Genomic DNA, 19,563 nt, shown 5'->3' on the forward strand with positions numbered 1-19,563 from the left:
CCTTCATCCTGTTAGCCTGATCTCACAGTGATACCCAGGCACAAAGCTGCCAGGCTGGCACCATGACTGTGGCAGGGTGCCGCCCCGGCCAGCAACAAGCAGCATTTCAGGAGCATCCAGCCCTATTGCTTCTTGTGCAAGTGACTGGCCGCCTTCCCGAGCCTGTCGGGCTTCTCGTGCATTCGACACCGCAAAGAAAAGGGAAGACAAGGCGGTGAGGCACAGGGAGCGAGCAAAGGCAGGGGCGGGCAGGGGCGGGCAGGGGCGCCCCGGGCACACGGGCCGGGTCCCCCCCTCAGGCCCCGAGACGCCCCCAGCCCGCCCACGACCCCTAAGATGGCGGCGCCCGCCCTGCCTGGTCAGGCGGTCGCACGGTTGCCATGGCAGCGAGCCCCAGGCAGCCGGCAGGGGGTGGGGCTCCCTTTGCCTGGCGGCTCTGGCAGCCAATCGGCGCCCGGCAACCGGTGCTGCTTCTTTCCTCTGCTCTCACTTCCGCGCTCTCCTCCTGGGCCTTGTGTTGGGTTGGGCCCGATTGCTCCTGGAGCTTGGGCACAGTGCTGCTGGGTGGCAGTCCTGTGACTGCAGGCGGGGACGAGCAAGGGATAAGTCTTTGCCACAGCATTTGCATCACGTGAAGGGAAGCTGCTCGGGATAGCACCTGAGGGCTTGGGTCTTCTTGCGCAGTTGCTGTCAAACACACTCACCAGAAAACAGACTCTAAATAGGGACCTTGTTTTGCTTGTTTCTACACGGGCTCAGGGTGATAAGGGACGTTTTTAGCCTAGAGCAGAGGAGGGTCTGAAGGGATCTCACCAATGCCTATAAATACGAGAAGAAGGTGGTTTTTCTCATATTTGTTTTTCCCCTTATATTTGTTGGTTTATTTCTTTGTCTTCTTTCTTATGAAGTTGTTACCCATCTGAACCCCCGAGTTCTCACACTTTTACCTTTTTCAATTCTCTCATTCATCCTGCTGTGAGGGGAGAGGGGAAAAAATGGCTGTGCGGTGCTTAGGTGCCTGGCAGGTTATACAGCATCAGTCCCTGTGTGTCTTCCCTTCCTCGTGCATGCTGTCTCCCACTGAATCCCACAGGAGCTGCAGAGTCATCTTTTGCCTGTGGACATCTTAATTCGGTACTGTCCCTGTGGGTGACTCCAGCTTGACTGATCTCTCCCTTTGTGAGGCTCCAGTCACTGCCTACCCTGGGCAAATGCTGTTCCCAGTTGAACCGGTTTGTGTGTGCTCAGCTGTATCCGTGTGTGCACGTTTGTGTGTGTGTACAAGACGGTGTGTTTATGTACACACATGGGCGTATTTGCTTGCTAGCGCAAGAGTGTTGGGTATTCTGGGGCAATTTCTCCTGGTTGCTGATGCAACAAGAAGCTGGGCTGGATCTTAGGGCTGAGGGACCTTTCTTGATGGCCTGAGGGGATGGTATATGGAGCATCAGGATGTTCTCAGTAGGCTCTCTTTTCCCATGGGGCTTGCAGAGGCTTCCAGCCATGCAGAGATCCAAGGATGTTGCAAGGATCCAAGGGCTTGCTCTTTCTGTGATCACAGCTTCACTCCAGTCCTTCAGGTGTACGTGAGCTGAGAAGCCTCGTCCGGTGGTGACTTTTGAGGTAAGGGCCAACAGATAGCTTGGGGGAAACTGTCTCAAGGATGCGTGCTGGCCCTAGGAACTGCAGGACAGAAGCAAACAGACACAGCTGCACAGGGTGAGAAGTAGACCCAGCTGGGTTGGGATCACTGCTGCCAAACCCTCTCACTGGGTTCCATGGTTGTGGCAGCTTCAGGCAGCTCCCCATTAATTTCCTGGACGATGTCCTCTGCCCTGACGGTTGTGGGACAGTCACGGCTGTGTACCTCAGTGACTGTTCACCATTTCTGCTGTCATCAGACACCAACAGCTTACTCCTAAATCCTACCCTCGGTCTCTCACAGCTCACAAAATGAGCTTTTTCTTTGCCTTATCCGTGGAGCAACAGGCTTTTCGGGGAGCAGCTGCTCAGCCCTGGTCTTGGCACCAGCTTTGAAAGAAGAACCAAGTCTTCAAGAAGAGCACTGGGGAGATGCAATTTTATTAGGCAGACGCTATCACAGAGTTTACTCTGGCCTGCTGTTATACACATATTATAAAGCCTCGAGAGTAAACAGAACAGTTTCATTCCGCAGTAGGTGGCCGAAGAATAAAGAAACATATTTCTAAGAAATTAGTAAATGCAAATGATACTGAGGATAAAAACTTCAATAATGATAAACAAGGAGCAGGCCTGCAAGGGAAGTCATTTGTGTAGATCATTTAAATTTATCACTAATCAGAAATATCCATGCAATCACTTTCCTAACAGCACTCTTAAGCTCCTTGTTTCTCATGCTGTAGATGAGGGGGTTCAATGCCGGTGGCACAACTGAGTACAGAACTGCCACCACCAGGTCCAGAGATGGTGAGATGGAGGGGGACTTCAGGTAGGCAAATATGGTCATGCTGAGAAACAGGGAGGCCACGGCCAGGTGAGGGAGGCACGTGGAAAAGGCTTTGAGCTGTCCCTGCTCAGAGGGCATCCTCAGTACAGCCCTGAAAATCTGCACATAGGACAGCACGATGAAAACAAAACACCCAGACGCTAAACAGAATCCAACCATAATTATCCAAACTTCCCTGAGGTAGGAGTTTGAGCAGGAGAGCTTGAGGATCTTTGGAACTTCACAGAAGAACTGGTCCACAGCATTGCCTTGGCAAAGTGTCAGAGAAAATGCATTAGCACTGTGCAGCACAGCATGGAGAAAGCCACTGCCCCAGGCAGCTGCTGCCATCTGGGCACAAGCTCTGCTGCCCAGGAGGCTCCCGTAGTGCAGGGGCTTGCAGATGGCAACGTAGCGGTCGTAGGACATGACAGTGAGAAGATAACACTCTGCTGAAAACAAAAAGAAAAAGAAAAAGACCTGGGCAGCACATCCTGTGTAGGAAATGGCCCTGGTGTCCCAGAGGGAATTGACCACGGCTTTGGGGAGAGTGGTGGAGATGCAGCCCAGGTCGAGGAGGGCGAGGTCGAGGAGGAAGAAGTACATGGGGGTGTGGAGGCGGTGGTCGCAGGCTGCGGCGGTGAGGATGAGGCCGTTGCCCAGGAGGGCAGCCAGGTAGATGGCCAGGAAGAGCGCGAAGTGCAGGAGCTGCAGCTCCCGCGTGTCTGCGAATGGCAGGAGGAGGAACTCGCTGATGGAGCTGCTGTTGGACATCTGATGCCTGTTGGGTATGGAGATCTGTACATGTAGTAAAAGGCAATGAAAAGTTAGGACAGGTTTCTCTGAGTGAACCCTATGCCATTCCTTGTAGACCTCCCCCTGCCATACTCCAATGCTTTTTGTTTCTCTGCTGGAATCTTTCATTTAGCTCCATGACATGAGCTTCATTTTTAAGGTTCAGTGTGCGATGAGGAGCAGGGGCCTCTGCTGCTGGTCTCGCGAGGGAATCAGTCCTGACCCAGTGCAGGGAGTACACAGGAACATAGCAGGAGGGCAAGGTTTTATTTTCAGATTTTGTCAGATGAAATGAATGCCCAGCCTATCTGGGCAATATGTTTCAGTACCTCGCCTCCCTCTGAGTGAAGAATTTCCTCCTAATCTCTAATCTAAATCTCCCCGCTTTTAGTTTAAAAACATTCCCCTGATCCTGTCATGATTTGATTGATCAAAAAAATAGCTCTCCATATTTTTAGAAGACCCCTTTAAATGCGGAAAAGCTGCAGTGAGGTCACCCTGCTCAGCCCCAGCTCTCTCAGCCTTTCTTCGAAGGAGAGGTGCTCCAGCATGCTGATCATCTTCATGTCAGCATGTTAACATCTGCATTCCGCTGCTACATAATGTAGTTGGCAGAAAGGAGTTTTAGGGGCAATGTTTTATACACATTCTCTTCCCCCTCTTCATGCCCACACAGTGTTCTCTGAAGTCAGAAATCCTGAGCATTTCTGCTGCACTCACAGGGAATGGTTGTGAGACCTGAGAGGCAAAGGGATTCCCTGTGGCTCAGAGCAGAGTGAGGGAGCTGGCTGGACTTGTCCCCAGCTGCCTGAGCTTTTGTAGATGGAGGGCAATCACATTTATGTTACCCTGAAAAGAAGCCAGATGCTGCTGAGACCAGATGAATCCACTGCCAATCTGTCAATGCCCAGCCTTTCTCAAGGGACCTGAACAAGGTCTCAGCACCACACCTCTAGTCAAGGACTAGAGGGGACCCCAGGGTCCCGAGGGGGCCTCGGTACTCCGTATCCGAGTACATTCTGGAAGAGCTGAAGCGGAGTAAGGTGGGCTGGTGTCCTGGGCCCTGCAGAGCAATCCCTGCTCGAGCACCATGGCAGTGCTCTGAGACTGCCCGGGGTGCCCGGAGCAGCTTCTTGGCCAGCTGGGAGAGAAACCAAGGCCAGATGTGCTCTGCCTCTCAGGTGTTTGGCACACCCTAGGGCTTCACTCTTCCCTGCGGCCTGAGTGGGGAGGGCGAGCAGAGAGATGGGGGAATATCCTGGCTCCGTGCCTAGGACAGTTGCTGGCAGTCAGTCCCAGGCCTAATCCGTGTGCTGGAAACCTCCGGGCGCTTCTCTAGCCAAGGGATGTTGGCAAATCCTGTGAGGGGGGTGACGAAAGAAACAGAGGATGCGGCTCTTTTGCAAAGCTTTCCAAAGTGCCCCACCTTGCCCCATTGTCCCTGAGGAGCGGGCAGGGCACAGAGCAGTGTCCCCCTGCTCTGACAGTCATCCCTTTTCCCGTCTCTCAAGAACTCCCTCCTCGGCCTTTCTGTCTTTTCTGTGTGCAGGGCGTTTGGGTTGCGGGACTCGGGACCTTTGGTGTTGTCCGAGAGCAGTTCCATGGCAAAGAAGAGCTGCTCTTGATTCAAAGACCTTTCTTCCAGCTGGACATCGATGAGTTGTGGCTGGAGGAGATCTACTGTCCCACTGAGATCCTCCCTGGTGAGAAGGCAGCAGCCCCCCTCTTCCTGCCCCATGTCCGCAACGGTTTGTTCTCCCTGCTCTTTGGAAAGGCCTGGGAGAAGTAGAGGATTGTCTCCGACGGTCAGGGTACAGCTTGAGTTCCCCCAAAAGAAACTGTGCCCCAGGAGCAGTTCGTCTGAGCGACCCTTTCTCTGGGAACTTGTTCTGAATGTTGCAAGCAACTTGGGCTTGCTGTGGCAGTGAGGATGTTGCTTCTCCTTGCAGATGGTGTCAAGATCGAGCCGCTGAACTGCGTGCAGCTATCGCGAGCCACCTCCTTCCCACTGCACGTGGTGAAGAACTGTGTGCAAGAGACCATCCTCTTGTACTGCTTCCTCCTGAGGAGCAAGGAGCACGTCCCCTTTGCCTTCAGGGACATTGGTGTTCTGACGTGCGAAGATGGTTTCCCGTGCATGAAGTTTTATCTGGACTGTGTCAAACGTCTGGAGAGCACTGCGGGCCTTGTTGCACTGCTCCACAGTGTAAGTTGGTGAGGTTTTGAGGGCTACTTCAATTTCTTTGGGAATCCTAGTGAAGGGTGAGGAATCCGACCGCTGTTGGCCAGCCCGGACATGGCAGGCCAGTCAAATGCCCTTCCCCTCGCTTGCCCCCTTAGCTGCTTTCTCCGTTAACAAAGAGAGTTTCTTCTGAGCATCTGGGCGCTTGCCCCTGCAAAAAGCCTGGCAGTGTTACTGTACAGCCTCCATATTCTGCCATGCAGCTCCTCCAGAGCAGAACAAAGGTTCATGGAAGAGGCTTTGGAGGAGGGCTTTGGAGAGAAGGCTTTCTTTTGGCTTGGGAGACAGGTTTGCTTCCTGTCAATGAGAGCCGTGAGAAAACCGCCTCAGAAACCCTCCAGCAGGTCTGTGTCTCTTTGCAGAGAATGTGGCCGGCACATCTGACCGCCTTCAGTGGCGAGACCACCGCTCGTGGGATCCAGATGTTCCCAAGGTGAGTGCATTTCCTCCGCAGCCCTTGGCTGACCCAGCGGGAGGCTTCCTGGGAAAGTTTCTTTCAGGCATTTTTTTCAAACGCTATCCCAAACGTTGTGGCAGGCACAAGAGAGTGCTGAGGTAGGGAGATGGCATGACTGCCCTCCTTACCTGACGGCTTTCTCTGATGCTACTGGCTCCGCAGCGATAACCTGTTTTCCACCCATGAGCGCACCGTGTTTCAGGGCCACAGAGGAGAAGCTGAAGTAAAGCCCGGGTGGGCCATAATGGTGTCTCTCGGCTCCTGTCCTTGCGCAAGACACTGCTCCTCTCCTTCTTCCACCAAAAAGGGCCTGGATGCGGGCATCCCGAGCCTTCCTGAAGGCAGGTGGTGCCACAGCTTCGCGTTTGGCTCTCTCTGTCTCTGCTGAAGTGAACACAGCCAGTCCAATACGCCCGCTCGTTGTGGAACTGCCGTCTGCTGCAGAGGCTGACGCAGCTTGCGAGCTTGGACTGGAGACTGAATTCCCCTGGGCTCATGCAGCCTCCTCCTGGTGTCTGTTTGCAGTGTGCTCCCCCCGTGTCCGGGCAGCTCCCCCGGGACGAAGAAGGCAGACAGGCAGGAAACAGCTCCTCGAGCCAAGTCCACCACTGTTATAAATGACTGAGTCCCAAATAGGATTACAATCAAAGTTTACAATTTATTAAACGAATAGAGGCGAGCAAACAGCGCTGGGTGCGCCGGGAGTCTCTGCTCCACCAGGACGCACACCTGTTACGTAAGGCGGCTGGTTTTTATGCTCCTAGGCTAATACATATTCATTACTACTTCTAGAAGAGGCAGGGTTATTATAATTGGTTTCCCGAATCCAAAGTCCTCCCAGGTGCGCCTGCTTATCAGTCTCTGTTAGTCTCTTGGGGGCCGCTCAGACGGGGAGGCTCATATTCTTCCTCCTTATCTAGTGGTCTCTTGGCCGGCTGTCAGAAGTTACTGCACGTCCGTGCAGAGTCAGCAGGTTTTCTCTGAAGAAATCCCTTTGTTCTCTTATCACCTAAACCCAGGCCTCAATGTTAACCCTTCAAATCCCTTAGTGGCACGAATTGCTGGACCATTCCTTACAACCACCACTGCGCTCCCTGCTCCTGAAGCCTCCAGGAGAGCGCTGCAGGTACCTGCTCTGCCTTGCTGCAATGACCGTGCTGTTTGGGCCTGTGCAAAAGCCTCTTTGTGTGGAGCGATCCCGAGCAGGTCCCTTGGGATGCGTTCATTTCCACGTTTGTTACCTCCTTCATCTCTTCCTCAGGAGACAGAAGGTGGCGTCCCGCACACCTTCCCTGCCTCTTACTGCCTCCCGTGTTGCCATGAGCCACTTCATTTTGACCAGGGGCCATGGAAAAGGAACAAGGCCTTTCTGGGTCATTGATGGCAGAGGGCTTTGGTCACCGCGGGCTGTTCAGCTGTGTTTGTCACGAGTTGAGGAGCCTGGCCTAGCTTCAGGGCCCCTCATCCTGGAGGGTCGAAGCACTGCTGACAGACCGGCTGAGGCGAGGGGGCAGGAGTGCGGGTTAGGCCTGAGGGACAGCTGAGACCAATCCTGTCTGCTGTTGTGTTTTTGTTTTGTTTTTTTTTCCTCCAGGAGGTCTGGAACCTGTCTTCACAGTGGGACCAAACAGACAGCTCATGGCCCACGTACCGAAAGCTACAAGAGCAAGCCCGGGCAGAAATGGCTGCATGGGAAGCCTGGTCTGAGGGGGAGGACCAACAGATACCCCAGCTACTGGCAGTGATCAACAGCGCTGAGAACAGCAGCGATCCTCTCCGCCAGGGCTCCGAGGGCGGCAGGTCCCAGGGTGGTGGGAGCAGGACGGGCACCAGGCCGCAGGGCAGGGCTTTGCCTGCTCCTCCCTGTGAGGGAGAGGTTGTCAGCAGAAAGGGAGGGATAAAAGCAGCAGCCAGACGTGGGCTGGCAGCGCCGAGTCGCCTGGTTCCCAGGTCCTGTTGCAGGGCCCTTTCAAGAGGTCCTCTGGGAAACAGCACCTGTGTGTCCAGTCCTGTTTGATGAGAGCGTCTTCTCCTTGCAGCGATTCAACAGCCAACATGCTTGGACTCCCCGTCCTCCAGCCCAGCCCAGGAGCAAGGAGGTCAGGAAGAGGTGGAGGAAGGCTGAGAACCCTGCCCCAGCAGAGGAGTTGGGAGCAGCAGCCAAGCTGGAGAGACTCCAGCCTGAGTAAGTGTGTGCCGGCTCCGTTCCCGTCCTGGGGCACTCGAGTAGCTCTTGAGTGATGTCAGGACATGTCCAGGAGCCCGGTCCCTGAGTCCTGGGCTTGCCTCTGACACCCTTTGATTCCTCCTAAAGCGGGCATGACCTTGGTTACCGCCAAGGCCTAAAACTCATCACAGGTTGGAAGGGTGGGTGCACGTGGCACCGCATGGCTGCAGGGTCTGGATGAGGGGAGAGGCAGAAGGGGTGTCTGACAGAGGCTGAGGGATCCCTTTCTGCTGTGGAGGCACTCCCACCTTCCTGCCCTCTGCCCACCTCCCTGCCCTCTGCCCAGCCCAGCCCAGCTTCTCATGCTGGGCTGGCCCCAGGGCAGTGTCCGGAGCAGGCTGCTGCAGGGCTCTGGGCACTGCCACCACAGCCCCAGTCCCTCTGAAGGGCACGGCAGCTCCTGGGGGCACAGAGGGCTCAGCCCCACAGATGGGACATCCGAGGCACAAGCCAGCCCCTGGGAGGCCTGCAGCCCCTCCGTGCCATCCCTGGGGGTCTTCAGGCAGCTCCTCCTGCCCCAGGGCCAGGGCAGCCGGGCCTGAGCTGCTGCAGCCAGAAAGGGTTTGCTGGTCCCATTCCTTCCTCATCAGCTGAGATCAGGTCTCAGACAAAGAAGAGGCTGTAGCTGCATTTAGTTTGCTTAAATATGCTGAGAGCCTGGGGATAGCTGCTGCCGAGAGGCAAAACCCCTCTCTCAGCAGAAGGGATGAGGAACAAAGCCTTCATCCTGTTAGCCTGATCTCACAGTGATACCCAGGCACAAAGCTGCCAGGCTGGCACCATGACTGTGGCAGGGTGCCGCCCCGGCCAGCAACAAGCAGCATTTCAGGAGCATCCAGCCCTATTGCTTCTTGTGCAAGTGACTGGCCGCCTTCCCGAGCCTGTCGGGCTTCTCGTGCATTCGACACCGCAAAGAAAAGGGAAGACAAGGCGGTGAGGCACAGGGAGCGAGCAAAGGCAGGGGCGGGCAGGGGCGGGCAGGGGCGCCCCGGGCACACGGGCCGGGTCCCCCCCTCAGGCCCCGAGACGCCCCCAGCCCGCCCACGACCCCTAAGATGGCGGCGCCCGCCCTGCCTGGTCAGGCGGTCGCACGGTTGCCATGGCAGCGAGCCCCAGGCAGCCGGCAGGGGGTGGGGCTCCCTTTGCCTGGCGGCTCTGGCAGCCAATCGGCGCCCGGCAACCGGTGCTGCTTCTTTCCTCTGCTCTCACTTCCGCGCTCTCCTCCTGGGCCTTGTGTTGGGTTGGGCCCGATTGCTCCTGGAGCTTGGGCACAGTGCTGCTGGGTGGCAGTCCTGTGACTGCAGGCGGGGACGAGCAAGGGATAAGTCTTTGCCACAGCATTTGCATCACGTGAAGGGAAGCTGCTCGGGATAGCACCTGAGGGCTTGGGTCTTCTTGCGCAGTTGCTGTCAAACACACTCACCAGAAAACAGACTCTAAATAGGGACCTTGTTTTGCTTGTTTCTACACGGGCTCAGGGTGATAAGGGACGTTTTTAGCCTAGAGCAGAGGAGGGTCTGAAGGGATCTCACCAATGCCTATAAATACGAGAAGAAGGTGTTTTTTTTCGTATTTGTTTTTCCCCTTATATTTGTTGGTTTATTTCTTTGTCTTCTTTCTTATGAAGTTGTTACCCATCTGAACCCCCGAGTTCTCACACTTTTACCTTTTTCAATTCTCTCATTCATCCTGCTGTGAGGGGAGAGGGGAAAAAATGGCTGTGCGGTGCTTAGGTGCCTGGCAGGTTATACAGCATCAGTCCCTGTGTGTCTTCCCTTCCTCGTGCATGCTGTCTCCCACTGAATCCCACAGGAGCTGCAGAGTCATCTTTTGCCTGTGGACATCTTAATTCGGTACTGTCCCTGTGGGTGACTCCAGCTTGACTGATCTCTCCCTTTGTGAGGCTCCAGTCACTGCCTACCCTGGGCAAATGCTGTTCCCAGTTGAACCGGTTTGTGTGTGCTCAGCTGTATCCGTGTGTGCACGTTTGTGTGTGTGTACAAGACGGTGTGTTTATGTACACACATGGGCGTATTTGCTTGCTAGCGCAAGAGTGTTGGGTATTCTGGGGCAATTTCTCCTGGTTGCTGATGCAACAAGAAGCTGGGCTGGATCTTAGGGCTGAGGGACCTTTCTTGATGGCCTGAGGGGATGGTATATGGAGCATCAGGATGTTCTCAGTAGGCTCTCTTTTCCCATGGGGCTTGCAGAGGCTTCCAGCCATGCAGAGATCCAAGGATGTTGCAAGGATCCAAGGGCTTGCTCTTTCTGTGATCACAGCTTCACTCCAGTCCTTCAGGTGTACGTGAGCTGAGAAGCCTCGTCCGGTGGTGACTTTTGAGGTAAGGGCCAACAGATAGCTTGGGGGAAACTGTCTCAAGGATGCGTGCTGGCCCTAGGAACTGCAGGACAGAAGCAAACAGACACAGCTGCACAGGGTGAGAAGTAGACCCAGCTGGGTTGGGATCACTGCTGCCAAACCCTCTCACTGGGTTCCATGGTTGTGGCAGCTTCAGGCAGCTCCCCATTAATTTCCTGGACGATGTCCTCTGCCCTGACGGTTGTGGGACAGTCACGGCTGTGTACCTCAGTGACTGTTCACCATTTCTGCTGTCATCAGACACCAACAGCTTACTCCTAAATCCTACCCTCGGTCTCTCACAGCTCACAAAATGAGCTTTTTCTTTGCCTTATCCGTGGAGCAACAGGCTTTTCGGGGAGCAGCTGCTCAGCCCTGGTCTTGGCACCAGCTTTGAAAGAAGAACCAAGTCTTCAAGAAGAGCACTGGGGAGATGCAATTTTATTAGGCAGACGCTATCACAGAGTTTACTCTGGCCTGCTGTTATACACATATTATAAAGCCTCGAGAGTAAACAGAACAGTTTCATTCCGCAGTAGGTGGCCGAAGAATAAAGAAACATATTTCTAAGAAATTAGTAAATGCAAATGATACTGAGGATAAAAACTTCAATAATGATAAACAAGGAGCAGGCCTGCAAGGGAAGTCATTTGTGTAGATCATTTAAATTTATCACTAATCAGAAATATCCATGCAATCACTTTCCTAACAGCACTCTTAAGCTCCTTGTTTCTCATGCTGTAGATGAGGGGGTTCAATGCCGGTGGCACAACTGAGTACAGAACTGCCACCACCAGGTCCAGAGATGGTGAGATGGAGGGGGACTTCAGGTAGGCAAATATGGTCATGCTGAGAAACAGGGAGGCCACGGCCAGGTGAGGGAGGCACGTGGAAAAGGCTTTGAGCTGTCCCTGCTCAGAGGGCATCCTCAGTACAGCCCTGAAAATCTGCACATAGGACAGCACGATGAAAACGAAACAGCCAGACGCTAAACAGAATCCAACCATAATTATCCAAACTTCCCTGAGGTAGGAGTTTGAGCAGGAGAGCTTGAGGATCTTTGGAACTTCACAGAAGAACTGGTCCACAGCATTGCCTTGGCAAAGTGTCAGAGAAAATGCATTAGCAGTGTGCAGCACAGCATGGAGAAAGCCACTGCCCCAGGCAGCTGCTGCCATCTGGGCACAAGCTCTGCTGCCCAGGAGGCTCCCGTAGTGCAGGGGCTTGCAGATGGCAACGTAGCGGTCGTAGGACATGACAGTGAGAAGATAACACTCTGCTGAAAACAAAAAGAAAAAGAAAAAGACCTGGGCAGCACATCCTGTGTAGGAAATGGCCCTGGTGTCCCAGAGGGAATTGACCACGGCTTTGGGGAGAGTGGTGGAGATGCAGCCCAGGTCGAGGAGGGCGAGGTCGAGGAGGAAGAAGTACATGGGGGTGTGGAGGCGGTGGTCGCAGGCTGCGGCGGTGAGGATGAGGCCGTTGCCCAGGAGGGCAGCCAGGTAGATGGCCAGGAAGAGCGCGAAGTGCAGGAGCTGCAGCTCCCGCGTGTCTGCGAATGGCAGGAGGAGGAACTCGCTGATGGAGCTGCTGTTGGACATCTGATGCCTGTTGGGTATGGAGATCTGTACATGTAGTAAAAGGCAATGAAAAGTTAGGACAGGTTTCTCTGAGTGAACCCTATGCCATTCCTTGTAGACCTCCCCCTGCCATACTCCAATGCTTTTTGTTTCTCTGCTGGAATCTTTCATTTAGCTCCATGACATGAGCTTCATTTTTAAGGTTCAGTGTGCGATGAGGAGCAGGGGCCTCTGCTGCTGGTCTCGCGAGGGAATCAGTCCTGACCCAGTGCAGGGAGTACACAGGAACATAGCAGGAGGGCAAGGTTTTATTTTCAGATTTTGTCAGATGAAATGAATGCCCAGCCTATCTGGGCAATATGTTTCAGTACCTCGCCTCCCTCTGAGTGAAGAATTTCCTCCTAATCTCTAATCTAAATCTCCCCGCTTTTAGTTTAAAAACATTCCCCTGATCCTGTCATGATTTGATTGATCAAAAAAATAGCTCTCCATATTTTTAGAAGACCCCTTTAAATGCGGAAAAGCTGCAGTGAGGTCACCCTGCTCAGCCCCAGCTCTCTCAGCCTTTCTTCGAAGGAGAGGTGCTCCAGCATGCTGATCATCTTCATGTCAGCATGTTAACATCTGCATTCCGCTGCTACATAATGTAGTTGGCAGAAAGGAGTTTTAGGGGCAATGTTTTATACACATTCTCTTCCCCCTCTTCATGCCCACACAGTGTTCTCTGAAGTCAGAAATCCTGAGCATTTCTGCTGCACTCACAGGGAATGGTTGTGAGACCTGAGAGGCAAAGGGATTCCCTGTGGCTCAGAGCAGAGTGAGGGAGCTGGCTGGACTTGTCCCCAGCTGCCTGAGCTTTTGTAGATGGAGGGCAATCACATTTATGTTACCCTGAAAAGAAGCCAGATGCTGCTGAGACCAGATGAATCCACTGCCAATCTGTCAATGCCCAGCCTTTCTCAAGGGACCTGAACAAGGTCTCAGCACCACACCTCTAGTCAAGGACTAGAGGGGACCCCAGGGTCCCGAGGGGGCCTCGGTACTCCGTATCCGAGTACATTCTGGAAGAGCTGAAGCGGAGTAAGGTGGGCTGGTGTCCTGGGCCCTGCAGAGCAATCCCTGCTCGAGCACCATGGCAGTGCTCTGAGACTGCCCGGGGTGCCCGGAGCAGCTTCTTGGCCAGCTGGGAGAGAAACCAAGGCCAGATGTGCTCTGCCTCTCAGGTGTTTGGCACACCCTAGGGCTTCACTCTTCCCTGCGGCCTGAGTGGGGAGGGCGAGCAGAGAGATGGGGGAATATCCTGGCTCCGTGCCTAGGACAGTTGCTGGCAGTCAGTCCCAGGCCTAATCCGTGTGCTGGAAACCTCCGGGCGCTTCTCTAGCCAAGGGATGTTGGCAAATCCTGTGAGGGGGGTGACGAAAGAAACAGAGGATGCGGCTCTTTTGCAAAGCTTTCCAAAGTGCCCCACCTTGCCCCATTGTCCCTGAGGAGCGGGCAGGGCACAGAGCAGTGTCCCCCTGCTCTGACAGTCATCCCTTTTCCCGTCTCTCAAGAACTCCCTCCTCGGCCTTTCTGTCTTTTCTGTGTGCAGGGCGTTTGGGTTGCGGGACTCGGGACCTTTGGTGTTGTCCGAGAGCAGTTCCATGGCAAAGAAGAGCTGCTCTTGATTCAAAGACCTTTCTTCCAGCTGGACATCGATGAGTTGTGGCTGGAGGAGATCTACTGTCCCACTGAGATCCTCCCTGGTGAGAAGGCAGCAGCCCCCCTCTTCCTGCCCCATGTCCGCAACGGTTTGTTCTCCCTGCTCTTTGGAAAGGCCTGGGAGAAGTAGAGGATTGTCTCCGACGGTCAGGGTACAGCTTGAGTTCCCCCAAAAGAAACTGTGCCCCAGGAGCAGTTCGTCTGAGCGACCCTTTCTCTGGGAACTTGTTCTGAATGTTGCAAGCAACTTGGGCTTGCTGTGGCAGTGAGGATGTTGCTTCTCCTTGCAGATGGTGTCAAGATCGAGCCGCTGAACTGCGTGCAGCTATCGCGAGCCACCTCCTTCCCACTGCACGTGGTGAAGAACTGTGTGCAAGAGACCATCCTCTTGTACTGCTTCCTCCTGAGGAGCAAGGAGCACGTCCCCTTTGCCTTCAGGGACATTGGTGTTCTGACGTGCGAAGATGGTTTCCCGTGCATGAAGTTTTATCTGGACTGTGTCAAACGTCTGGAGAGCACTGCGGGCCTTGTTGCACTGCTCCACAGTGTAAGTTGGTGAGGTTTTGAGGGCTACTTCAATTTCTTTGGGAATCCTAGTGAAGGGTGAGGAATCCGACCGCTGTTGGCCAGCCCGGACATGGCAGGCCAGTCAAATGCCCTTCCCCTCGCTTGCCCCCTTAGCTGCTTTCTCCGTTAACAAAGAGAGTTTCTTCTGAGCATCTGGGCGCTTGCCCCTGCAAAAAGCCTGGCAGTGTTACTGTACAGCCTCCATATTCTGCCATGCAGCTCCTCCAGAGCAGAACAAAGGTTCATGGAAGAGGCTTTGGAGGAGGGCTTTGGAGAGAAGGCTTTCTTTTGGCTTGGGAGACAGGTTTGCTTCCTGTCAATGAGAGCCGTGAGAAAACCGCCTCAGAAACCCTCCAGCAGGTCTGTGTCTCTTTGCAGAGAATGTGGCCGGCACATCTGACCGCCTTCAGTGGCGAGACCACCGCTCGTGGGATCCAGATGTTCCCAAGGTGAGTGCATTTCCTCCGCAGCCCTTGGCTGACCCAGCGGGAGGCTTCCTGGGAAAGTTTCTTTCAGGCATTTTTTTCAAACGCTATCCCAAACGTTGTGGCAGGCACAAGAGAGTGCTGAGGTAGGGAGATGGCATGACTGCCCTCCTTACCTGACGGCTTTCTCTGATGCTACTGGCTCCGCAGCGATAACCTGTTTTCCACCCATGAGCGCACCGTGTTTCAGGGCCACAGAGGAGAAGCTGAAGTAAAGCCCGGGTGGGCCATAATGGTGTCTCTCGGCTCCTGTCCTTGCGCAAGACACTGCTCCTCTCCTTCTTCCACCAAAAAGGGCCTGGATGCGGGCATCCCGAGCCTTCCTGAAGGCAGGTGGTGCCACAGCTTCGCGTTTGGCTCTCTCTGTCTCTGCTGAAGTGAACACAGCCAGTCCAATACGCCCGCTCGTTGTGGAACTGCCGTCTGCTGCAGAGGCTGACGCAGCTTGCGAGCTTGGACTGGAGACTGAATTCCCCTGGGCTCATGCAGCCTCCTCCTGGTGTCTGTTTGCAGTGTGCTCCCCCCGTGTCCGGGCAGCTCCCCCGGGACGAAGAAGGCAGACAGGCAGGAAACAGCTCCTCGAGCCAAGTCCACCACTGTTATAAATGACTGAGTCCCAAATAGGATTACAATCAAAGTTTACAATTTATTAAACGAATAGAGGCGAGCAAACAGCGCTGGGTGCGCCGGGAGTCTCTGCTCCACCAGGACGCACACCTGTTACGTAAGGCGGCTGGTTTTTATGCTCCTAGGCTAATACATATTCATTACTACTTCTAGAAGAGGCAGGGTTATTATAATTGGTTTCCCGAATCCAAAGTCCTCCCAGGTGCGCCTGCTTATCAGTCTCTGTTAGTCTCTTGGGGGCCGCTCAGACGGGGAGGCTCATATTCTTCCTCCTTATCTAGTGGTCTCTTGGCCGGCTGTCAGAAGTTACTGCACGTCCGTGCAGAGTCAGCAGGTTTTCTCTGAAGAAATCCCTTTGTTCTCTTATCACCTAAACCCAGGCCTCAATGTTAACCCTTCAAATCCCTTAGTGGCACGAATTGCTGGACCATTCCTTACAACCACCACTGCGCTCCCTGCTCCTGAAGCCTCCAGGAGAGCGCTGCAGGTACCTGCTCTGCCTTGCTGCAATGACCGTGCTGTTTGGGCCTGTGCAAAAGCCTCTTTGTGTGGAGCGATCCCGAGCAGGTCCCTTGGGATGCGTTCATTTCCACGTTTGTTACCTCCTTCATCTCTTCCTCAGGAGACAGAAGGTGGCGTCCCGCACACCTTCCCTGCCTCTTACTGCCTCCCGTGTTGCCATGAGCCACTTCATTTTGACCAGGGGCCATGGAAAAGGAACAAGGCCTTTCTGGGTCATTGATGGCAGAGGGCTTTGGTCACCGCGGGCTGTTCAGCTGTGTTTACCGGCTGAGGCGAGGGGGCAGGAGTGCGGGTTAGGCCTGAGGGACAGCTGAGACCAATCCTGTCTGCTGTTGTGTTTTTGTTTTGTTTTTTTTTCCTCCAGGAGGTCTGGAACCTGTCTTCACAGTGGGACCAAACAGACAGCTCATGGCCCACGTACCGAAAGCTACAAGAGCAAGCCCGGGCAGAAATGGCTGCATGGGAAGCCTGGTCTGAGGGGGAGGACCAACAGATACCCCAGCTACTGGCAGTGATCAACAGCGCTGAGAACAGCAGCGATCCTCTCCGCCAGGGCTCCGAGGGCGGCAGGTCCCAGGGTGGTGGGAGCAGGACGGGCACCAGGCCGCAGGGCAGGGCTTTGCCTGCTCCTCCCTGTGAGGGAGAGGTTGTCAGCAGAAAGGGAGGGATAAAAGCAGCAGCCAGACGTGGGCTGGCAGCGCCGAGTCGCCTGGTTCCCAGGTCCTGTTGCAGGGCCCTTTCAAGAGGTCCTCTGGGAAACAGCACCTGTGTGTCCAGTCCTGTTTGATGAGAGCGTCTTCTCCTTGCAGCGATTCAACAGCCAACATGCTTGGACTCCCCGTCCTCCAGCCCAGCCCAGGAGCAAGGAGGTCAGGAAGAGGTGGAGGAAGGCTGAGAACCCTGCCCCAGCAGAGGAGTTGGGAGCAGCAGCCAAGCTGGAGAGACTCCAGCCTGAGTAAGTGTGTGCCGGCTCCGTTCCCGTCCTGGGGCACTCGAGTAGCTCTTGAGTGATGTCAGGACATGTCCAGGAGCCCGGTCCCTGAGTCCTGGGCTTGCCTCTGACACCCTTTGATTCCTCCTAAAGCGGGCATGACCTTGGTTACCGCCAAGGCCTAAAACTCATCACAGGTTGGAAGGGTGGGTGCACGTGGCACCGCATGGCTGCAGGGTCTGGATGAGGGGAGAGGCAGAAGGGGTGTCTGACAGAGGCTGAGGGATCCCTTTCTGCTGTGGAGGCACTCCCACCTTCCTGCCCTCTGCCCACCTCCCTGCCCTCTGCCCAGCCCAGCCCAGCTTCTCATGCTGGGCTGGCCCCAGGGCAGTGTCCGGAGCAGGCTGCTGCAGGGCTCTGGGCACTGCCACCACAGCCCCAGTCCCTCTGAAGGGCACGGCAGCTCCTGGGGGCACAGAGGGCTCAGCCCCACAGATGGGACATCCGAGGCACAAGCCAGCCCCTGGGAGGCCTGCAGCCCCTCCGTGCCATCCCTGGGGGTCTTCAGGCAGCTCCTCCTGCCCCAGGGCCAGGGCAGCCGGGCCTGAGCTGCTGCAGCCGGAAAGGGTTTGCTGGTCCCATTCCTTCCTCATCAGCTGAGATCAGGTCTCAGACAAAGAAGAGGCTGTAGCTGCATTTAGTTTGCTTAAATATGCTGAGAGCCTGGGGATAGCTGCTGCCGAGAGGCAAAACCCCTCTCTCAGCAGAAGGGATGAGGAACAAAGCCTTCATCCTGTTAGCCTGATCTCACAGTGATACCCAGGCACAAAGCTGCCAGGCTGGCACCATGACTGTGGCAGGGTGCCGCCCCGGCCAGCAACAAGCAGCATTTCAGGAGCATCCAGCCCTATTGCTTCTTGTGCAAGTGACTGGCCGCCTTCCCGAGCCTGTCGGGCTTCTCGTGCATTCGACACCGCAAAGAAAAGGGAAGACAAGGCGGTGAGGCACAGGGAGCGAGCAAAGGCAGGGGCGGGCAGGGGCGGGCAGGGGCGCCCCGGGCACACGGGCCGGGTCCCCCCCTCAGGCCCCGAGACGCCCCCAGCCCGCCCACGACCCCTAAGATGGCGGCGCCCGCCCTGCCTGGTCAGGCGGTCGCACGGTTGCCATGGCAGCGAGCCCCAGGCAGCCGGCAGGGGGTGGGGCTCCCTTTGCCTGGCGGCTCTGGCAGCCAATCGGCGCCCGGCAACCGGTGCTGCTTCTTTCCTCTGCTCTCACTTCCGCGCTCTCCTCCTGGGCCTTGTGTTGGGTTGGGCCCGATTGCTCCTGGAGCTTGGGCACAGTGCTGCTGGGTGGCAGTCCTGTGACTGCAGGCGGGGACGAGCAAGGGATAAGTCTTTGCCACAGCATTTGCATCACGTGAAGGGAAGCTGCTCGGGATAGCACCTGAGGGCTTGGGTCTTCTTGCGCAGTTGCTGTCAAACACACTCACCAGAAAACAGACTCTAAATAGGGACCTTGTTTTGCTTGTTTCTACACGGGCTCAGGGTGATAAAGGACGTTTTTAGCCTAGAGCAGAGGAGGGTCTGAAGGGATCTCACCAATGCCTATAAATACGAGAAGAAGGTGGTTTTTTTCGTATTTGTTTTTCCCCTTATATTTGTTGGTTTATTTCTTTGTCTTCTTTCTTATGAAGTTGTTACCCATCTGAACCCCCGAGTTCTCACACTTTTACCTTTTTCAATTCTCTCATTCATCCTGCTGTGAGGGGAGAGGGGAAAAAATGGCTGTGCGGTGCTTAGGTGCCTGGCAGGTTATACAGCATCAGTCCCTGTGTGTCTTCCCTTCCTCGTGCATGCTGTCTCCCACTGAATCCCACAGGAGCTGCAGAGTCATCTTTTGCCTGTGGACATCTTAATTCGGTACTGTCCCTGTGGGTGACTCCAGCTTGACTGATCTCTCCCTTTGTGAGGCTCCAGTCACTGCCTACCCTGGGCAAATGCTGTTCCCAGTTGAACCGGTTTGTGTGTGCTCAGCTGTATCCGTGTGTGCACGTTTGTGTGTGTGTACAAGACGGTGTGTTTATGTACACACATGGGCGTATTTGCTTGCTAGCGCAAGAGTGTTGGGTATTCTGGGGCAATTTCTCCTGGTTGCTGATGCAACAAGAAGCTGGGCTGGATCTTAGGGCTGAGGGACCTTTCTTGATGGCCTGAGGGGATGGTATATGGAGCATCAGGATGTTTTCAGTAGGCTCTCTTTTCCCATGGGGCTTGCAGAGGCTTCCAGCCATGCAGAGATCCAAGGATGTTGCAAGGATCCAAGGGCTTGCTCTTTCTGTGATCACAGCTTCACTCCAGTCCTTCAGGTGTACGTGAGCTGAGAAGCCTCGTCCGGTGGTGACTTTTGAGGTAAGGGCCAACAGATAGCTTGGGGGAAACTGTCTCAAGGATGCGTGCTGGCCCTAGGAACTGCAGGACAGAAGCAAACAGACACAGCTGCACAGGGTGAGAAGTAGACCCAGCTGGGTTGGGATCACTGCTGCCAAACCCTCTCACTGGGTTCCATGGTTGTGGCAGCTTCAGGCAGCTCCCCATTAATTTCCT

General features: G+C 55.0%; 1 protein-coding gene across 1 annotated transcript; it reads right to left on the reverse strand.

The window, feature by feature from the left end:
• Positions 1–2,190: 2,190 nt before the first annotated feature.
• On the reverse strand, positions 2,191–3,241 carry LOC310891218 (olfactory receptor 14C36-like; the record flags this gene model as incomplete). Its single annotated transcript, XM_083853498.1, has 1 exon — positions 2,191–3,241. One exon carries the CDS (start codon positions 3,239–3,241, stop codon positions 2,300–2,302), a length of 942 nt encoding a protein of 313 aa, XP_083709624.1. The 3' UTR covers positions 2,191–2,299.
• Positions 3,242–19,563: the final 16,322 nt, after the last annotated feature.

The sequence above is a fragment of the Anser anser genome (genome assembly GCF_964211835.1).
Source record: "Anser anser genome assembly, contig: HAP1_SCAFFOLD_105, whole genome shotgun sequence".
Lineage (NCBI taxonomy): Eukaryota > Metazoa > Chordata > Aves > Anseriformes > Anatidae > Anser > Anser anser.